The sequence below is a fragment of the Triticum urartu genome, chromosome 4 (assembly GCF_003073215.2).
Source record: "Triticum urartu cultivar G1812 chromosome 4, Tu2.1, whole genome shotgun sequence".
Classification (NCBI taxonomy): domain Eukaryota; kingdom Viridiplantae; phylum Streptophyta; class Magnoliopsida; order Poales; family Poaceae; genus Triticum; species Triticum urartu.
In genome coordinates, this window is record NC_053025.1 from 560,940,494 (window position 1) to 560,947,817 (window position 7,324).

Sequence of the window (7,324 nt, forward strand, 5' to 3'; positions counted from 1 at the left end):
GATGGCAATGGGGCCCCGAAATCCGCATCCCCGCGGGTTTTTACCCTATTAGGGGACGGGGATGGGCATCTTTTCATCCCCGCGGGGCTGTTGTTGGGCACATTATACAACCCGACACGTTTCATGGGTTTGCACCCGTTTCGGTAGTCCCCGAACCCGAAACCCGACAAACCCGGCAAAATACATTTTTTTACCAAGCTTGAGCGCATTTTGATCTTCTCTAGGACTTGGCACTTTGATTTGGCTTTGGAAGCTTTGAAGATAGTCTTTTGGAGATTTGGAGATGTGAAAGATGCTATGATGATTCCTCATTTGAAGTGATTTGTGAACTATGAATTCTATTTCAAAACTTATGTATTGGACTATTTCGTCTCATTTGTGCTTTTGATTTTTGAACCAAGAATTATATTTTAGAACTTATGTAATTGGACATCTTGTTTAACCATGTATGGCTGAAATATGCTCCTGTTTGTTGCTGAAATTTGATTATCTATGTTGCTGAAATGTGATATCATTTTGTTGTCGAAATATTATTCTTTGTTTCTATGTTTCCTTATATATGTCGATTTCCCCGCGGGTTCCCCGTGGGTTTAGAAAACCCGATGGGTTTAGGGGACGGGTGAAAAACTAGCCCCGCGCACGATGACGTGGACGGGGACGGGTTTACGATTTTCTTGTGGGGATGGGTTTGGGAAGGCAAAACCCGATGGGTTCCATCCCCGTTGCCATCTTGAGGGTGGAGGCTCAGCAACGGCGGCGTCCCCATCCCGCCGGTGCCCGACGTCGACGCGCGCCCCGACTTCTTCGCCGCTGAGGTCGACCGCGTGCGGTCGGCCCTGACTGAGGAGTAGCGCGCCCTTCCCCAGTACGCCGCCGACAACCACGCGGCGTGGACGGAGTATTTCCAGCGGCGGCAGGCACATCGGCTGGCGTCCACGAACGGGGCGCTGGTAGTGGGGGGCATCAAGAACAGCAACGGTCGCCGCCTCTGGTGGGGCGTCCTCGGCCGCACACTGCACGGGGTGCTGGAGTACCTCGAGGGCGGCAACAACCCGCCGCTGGCAAACCTTGCCGCGGCGTCCGCCCCCCCCCCCCTCGCCGAAGCGCCGGGCCGTGGGTGCCGAGGAGGTTCGGCTCTTCCTCCTCCTCCCACTCTACCGGCTCGCCGGCACTCTTCGGCGTCAAGCCCGAGCCTGCCGCGGAGACGCCGCTCGGTCGGCGCACCCGCAGCGCCGGCATCGTCATTAACGAGGGCGGCTGGCGCGCCTCCTCCTCGGCACCTCCGTGCTTCATCAAACCGAAGACGGAGCCGGGGCTCGCCACTGTCAAGCGGGAGTCGGGGCTCCCCGGGCTCATTGGTGGCGTCAAGGAGGAGGAGATCGATGACGAGGCGGCCATGAAGTGGGCGCGCGACAACTAGACGCAGATGGAGCTGCAACACCAGATCGCCGCCTTCGAGCGCTTCGAAGCCCGGCACCGCGGCCAGGACGAGGGAGGCGTCGTCGTCCTCGACGACAGCGACGACGACGACGCGCCGCCACCACCGGTCCGCCTTGGAGACGCCGGGCAGGGGAGCAGCAGGGGAGGCCGCGCCATCAAGAAGGAGAAGGCCGCCGACGACGACGAGGACGACGGCGACGTCGACGACTTCGCGGCGCTCAGCGACTTCTTCGCCTTGTAGTTGTTTTTTTAATAATTTATGTAAACGCCGAACATGTTGAAATTGAATGTCAAGTTAGCCGAATTTATGCCGAATTTGGCCAAATTTTGCCGAATTCAGATGTTTTAAAATAAAAAAATACGTGTCTGGGACGACCCTGGGGCGAGCGGCTGAGACAATCTAGCGCCGGCTTGCCCCCAGGGGGTTCTTTTTCGACGCCCTGGGAGACCGAACGGCTGGAGATGCTCTTAGCAGCAATGGTTTTGTCCCTTACGGTGGCCCAAGTCTAAGGTCTGCACAACAGGTGAGCTGCAATGGTGCCTTCTTGGAGCTTTAGGTATTAATTTTTGTGGTTAACTTCTCCAAGGCAGCGACAAGCACAAGGACCCATAGGGAGTTTGGTGCAATTATTTTTGCATCGCACCCTTTGTGTGAAAAGCTTCATGACAATTGTTCCTCTGGATCACTCTCGATAATGTGTGCATTGTAAACTCTTCGACAGTGAAATGACCCCTGGCAACTTTGCTAAAAGACAAGTAAGACCAAATTGATGGTAAAATTGTTTGTCATCGTAAGCTGGAGTCAGACAGACCATGCAGTGCCAGCAAGTACTATGAGTTAGTGGTGGTAAGATGCGAAGGTGCCTCTTCTGTTTTGTTAGAAATTTGACGTGCATGGTGGTTTTATCAAGACCAACAATCACAACATGACACTGATATTTGCTGACGAGATTCAACATAGATGTCTATATCGCTGAACCATGATTATGAATGTTTCTCATGTATCAAGTCACCATAATATACATCAATGACAAAACCTACAGAGGCCATCTGGCAGCATGTCGCCACCACCATCCCACTACCGGTCTAGCCAGTAGCCACCCGTGTGACTTGGGCTTGAACGTTCTCTTGTGCGACCGAATGGTACCACGATCGGTTAGGATCCCTAACAAATTGTAACCGAATGGTACCATATCTTGGTACATTCATTGTAGTCGACGGCTCTACCGTTGTACTACCTGTATGTCACAAGGTCGTCTGATTTTTTTTCTTTCTAAAATAGGCAGAAGCATATGTATCATTGAGGTGTGCTGATTCCGAACTGCGGACGGTGAGACTGAGTTCACACAGTTAAGAAGAGAGGTCCATGATGTCGTCATCGAGGCCGTGAACGGTAGAACGTTTGAGAAAGTTGGGGAGTCCAATCTTTTTCCCGGTTCTCTCGACATCATCCCGCACACTCCTTCTATACTCCCCGAAGGTAAACGGCTTGTACGGCGAGGGCTCCCCGTATGTGCCGACTGGCGAGTCCGACAACGGGCACATGAAGTAGGCGACGGAGAAGCGCTCCGCCTTGGAGTTGGCCACCACCTTGTGCTCCACGCTCTTGTAACTGTTGTTGCTCCACGCCTGAAACAGATCGCCGACGTTGACAATGAGCGCGTTGGCGCGGGGCTTCACGGCGACCCAGTGGGAGTCCTTGATGAGCTGTAGGCCCCCGACCTGGTCCTGGCAGAGGATGGTGAGGAAGTCGCTGTCCGTGTGCGGCACCATGCCGAAGGAGTCCGCCGCGAACGGGCACGCCGGGTACCTGTTCAGCCGCAGGAAGCACGTCGTCCCGTCGCACCCTGCCGGGAACACCGGCTCGCCGCCCCCTGCCTCTTGCCCGAGGTTCTCCGCAAGAGTCCCGGCCACCGTGTACGCCACTCGCGACATCGCGTCCGCCACCACCTGCATCACTCCCCTGCTCGCGTAACAAAACTCTTGCCCATCAGCCATCAGACGACCTACAGTAATCATGCATGCATACGGGCTTGCATGCATGCTTACGCACGTACTCTACCTCAAGGAGTTGAGCTTTCCGTAGTCGCAGTCTTCCCGGGAGATGCTGGGGAGCGGAACGTGGAAGGACTCCGACCACGAGAGCTGCCCGAGCGACGTGGCCGTCGGGTTGCCCCACCGGTACGAGCCGTTGAGGAGCCCGGCTTTGTCTTTGGTACGGAACGGCAGGCGGAATAGCTTCGCCTGCTCCCGCCTCATCTCCTCCAGGAGGTCCCGCCCCACGCCGTGGTTGACCACCTGGAAGAAGCCCCACTCTGACGCCGCTCTCGCCATGGCGTCCGCGCACGCCTTGCTCTCCCTCGAGTCGCGGCTCGCCAGGCGCTCCAAGTCGATGATCGGCAGATCACGCTCCAGCATGGCCAGGCTCTCCACCGCATGCGCCGACGCAGCGCCGACGCCCTCGAGCTCGCCTCTGCAGAGCAGCGCGCGGTAGCTGTCCGCCAGAGGCGGATCGGTGGTCGTGCAGCTCGTGCCCTCGGCGAAGGCCAGCATGGTCGACCTAGAGATAGATGCTAGCTTAGACACGTACGTATAGCTTGTGATGGAGTCGTGGCACACGCTCGCTCGCTAGCTACCACTGCGCCACTGGGCACTGGCTACGTCAAACAAATCGCGCTTCTACGGAGGAGCTCGGAAGCGAGACCAGAGACCTATATATAGGACAGTGGGGAGAACCGTCCGTCGCACACGGTTAAACCACTGCCGCAAACACAGTCCCAAACTGTCGCTTTAGAGCATCTCTATCACATCCTGCAAAACGCCCCAGCCACTGTAATAACCGCTTACCGGACCGGGAGAAAAATCGCCCGGCGCAGGTCCTGCGAAATGGTCCGTCCCGATTTTTTATGGCAGTGGTATATTTTGCCATTTTGGCGCTCCTGCCGCATATGTTAGCCACCCCCCAGCCGCCGTCGCCGCCGATCTCCCCGGCCCCACGCCTTCTCGTGTCACCGCGCCCCCAATCAACGGCATGGAGCACCCACAGCCACCGCTCGTCGGTTTTCATGCCTCGCCAACCCCATTGGTGCCGCTTCGACCTTCCGTGCATCCTGCGGTCGGCTTCCCCATCGCTGCACCAACTTCTTCCACCATCAGCATGAAGTGGAAGCGACAGGCAACCACGTCGTCCATGGAGCCATCCCCGCCCCACCAACTTCTTCCATCATTCCCCCTCCGGTCTCGGTGGCTGGCTCGAGGATGGGCGCCTCCTCCACCCTCTCCGGCAGACGGCCGAAATCACAAGCCAAGGGCCCGAGGAAGAAGGCGGTGGTGTCTCAAGGACAAGCACCTCCTCCACCCAATCCAGCGGCTTATGTACCACGCGATACCGACCACTTCACCGACATCCACAACATGTTCGAGGAAACGCCGGAGAGGTATAAAAATTCCCTTTTTACCGGTGTGTGCTGAATTTGATTCGTTTGCTTAGTGTTTCGTCCTTTGGATTTTGAAGGTATGTTCATACATCATATGCAGATTTGTTGGAGAAGAACGAGGTGAACATAATGAGTGCTCTACATGACCAATCCGATTCGAGTATAGAAGCGGAGGTGGAAGAGGGGTGACCGTAATGATGATGTGGAAAAGCTTGAGGAGGAGGAGTTCAATGCTAGCCAAGAAAAACTTAGAAAATGAACCAACAATTACACAGAGATGGAGGATCTTTGTTTGGTGAGAGCATCGGAGAGTGCGTCACTTGATGCAGTAGCCGGCGCACATGGGCGGGGGTAGCTGAGGATATGGGTGACCATTTGTACACCCGTTATTTCGGGGAAAAGCTTGTATACTTAGGTATATTTCATATACAGTACACTATACATAGGGAAAACATAGCTAAAATTAAGGTTTTAGTAGACTATGTAAACCCTTCCGTAAGACGTTGGCTCCACAAAGAATTGTGTTTCTAAGAAATGAGGCATTACTGTCGTTCCTAATGATAAAAATGAACTCATCCCACAAAGAATTGTAACTGGTTATAGGATGGTAATTGATTTGAGAAAATTAAACAAAGCTACTAGAAAAGATCATTACCCTTTTCCTTTTATTGATCAAATGTTAGAAAGATTGTCTAAACATACACACTTCTGTTTCCTTGATGGGTACTCTGGTTTCTCTCAAATACCTGTGTCAAAAGAAGATCAACATAAAACTACTTTTACCTGTCCTTTTGAAACTTATGCTTATAGACGTATGCCCTTTGGTTTATATAATGCACCTGCTACCTTTCAAAGATGTATGACTGCTATATTCTCTGAATTTTGTGAAAAGATTGTTGAGGTATTCATGAATGATTTTTTCATTTACTGGACTTCTTTCGATGATTGCTAAAACAACCTTGATCGATTTTTGCAGAGATGTGAATAAATTAATCTTGTCTTGAATTGAGAGAAGTGCCACTTTATGGTCAATGAAGGTATAGTACTTGGGCATAAAATTTCTGAAAGAGTATTAAGGTAGACAAAGCTAAAGTTGATTTAATTGAGAAAATACCATGTCCTAAAGATATTAAAGGTATAAGAAGTTTCCTTGATCATGCTGGTTTTTACAGGAGATTCATTAAAGACTTCTCTAAGATTTCTAGACCTATTACTAATCATTTGCAAGAAGATGTTCCATTTTTTTATGATGATTATGTAGAACCCTTTGAAATACTTAAAAAAGACTTAATCTCTACACCCATTGTTCAACCACCTGATTGGAACTTACCATTTGAAATTATGTGTGATGCCAGTGATTATGATGTTGGTGTTGTTCTAAGAAAAAGAGTTGATATCAAATTAAATGTTATCATTATGCTAGTAAAACTCTAGACAATGCTCAAACAAATTATGCTACTACTGAGAAAGATTTTTTAGCAGTTATGTTTGCATATGATAAATTTAGATCTTATATTATTGATTCTAAAGTAATTGTTCACACCGATCATGCTGCTATTAAATATCTTATGGAAAAGAAAGATGCTAAACCTAGGTTTATTAGGTGGGTCCTTCTGCTACAAGAATTTGACTTCATATTATTGATAGAAAGGGAGCTGAGAATCCCGTAGCTGATAATCTGTCTAGAATGGAAAATGTTCTTAATGACCCACTGCCTATTGATGATAGTTTTCCTGATGAACAATTATTTGTTATAAATGCTTCTCGTAATACTCCTTGGTATGTGGACTATGCTAATTACATTGTTGCTAAATATATACTACCTAGTTTCCCATATCAACAAAAGATATGTTTCTTCTTTGATTTAAGACATTAGTTTTGGGATGACCCACATCTATATAAAAAAAGAGTAGATGGTATTATTAGGCATTGTGTACCTGAGCATGAACAGGAACAAATCCTACGGAAGTGTAACTCCGAGGCATATGATATGTCTCCAACGTATCTATAATTTTTTATTGTTCCATGCTATTATATTATCAATCTTGGATGTTGTATATGCATTATTATGCTATTTTATATCATTTTTCGGGACTAACTTATTAACCTAATGCCCAGTTCCAGTTGTTGATTTTTCCTTGTTTTTGTCTTTACAGAAAATCAATACCAAATGGAACGAAACTTTTTGACGATTTTTCTTGGACCACAAGACACCCTGGAAGCTTCGGGAGGAGGCCAAAAGAACCATGGGATAGCCACAATCTCAGGGGTGATCTCCTTCAACCCTATTTTTATTCTATAAAATACCCAAATATTCCCTGTAGACCAGAGGGCACACCAAAAGTACTTTTCTGCTGCCGCAAGTTTCTTTCTTCGTGAGATCCCATCTGGGGCCTTTTCCGGTACTCTGCCGGAGAGGGATTCGATCACGGAGGTCTTCTACATTA

The 7,324-nt window shown here is 49.7% G+C and overlaps 1 protein-coding gene across 1 annotated transcript; it reads right to left on the minus strand.

The window, feature by feature from the left end:
• Positions 1–2,556: 2,556 nt before the first annotated feature.
• LOC125554158 (gibberellin 2-beta-dioxygenase 6-like) lies at positions 2,557–4,069 on the minus strand. Its single transcript, XM_048717756.1, has 2 exons — positions 3,503–4,069; positions 2,557–3,403 (listed from the first exon to the last, which is right to left on the minus strand). The coding sequence occupies exons 1-2, from the start codon at positions 3,991–3,993 to the stop codon at positions 2,791–2,793; spliced, it is 1,104 nt and encodes a 367-aa protein (XP_048573713.1). The 5' UTR covers positions 3,994–4,069; the 3' UTR covers positions 2,557–2,790.
• Positions 4,070–7,324: the final 3,255 nt, after the last annotated feature.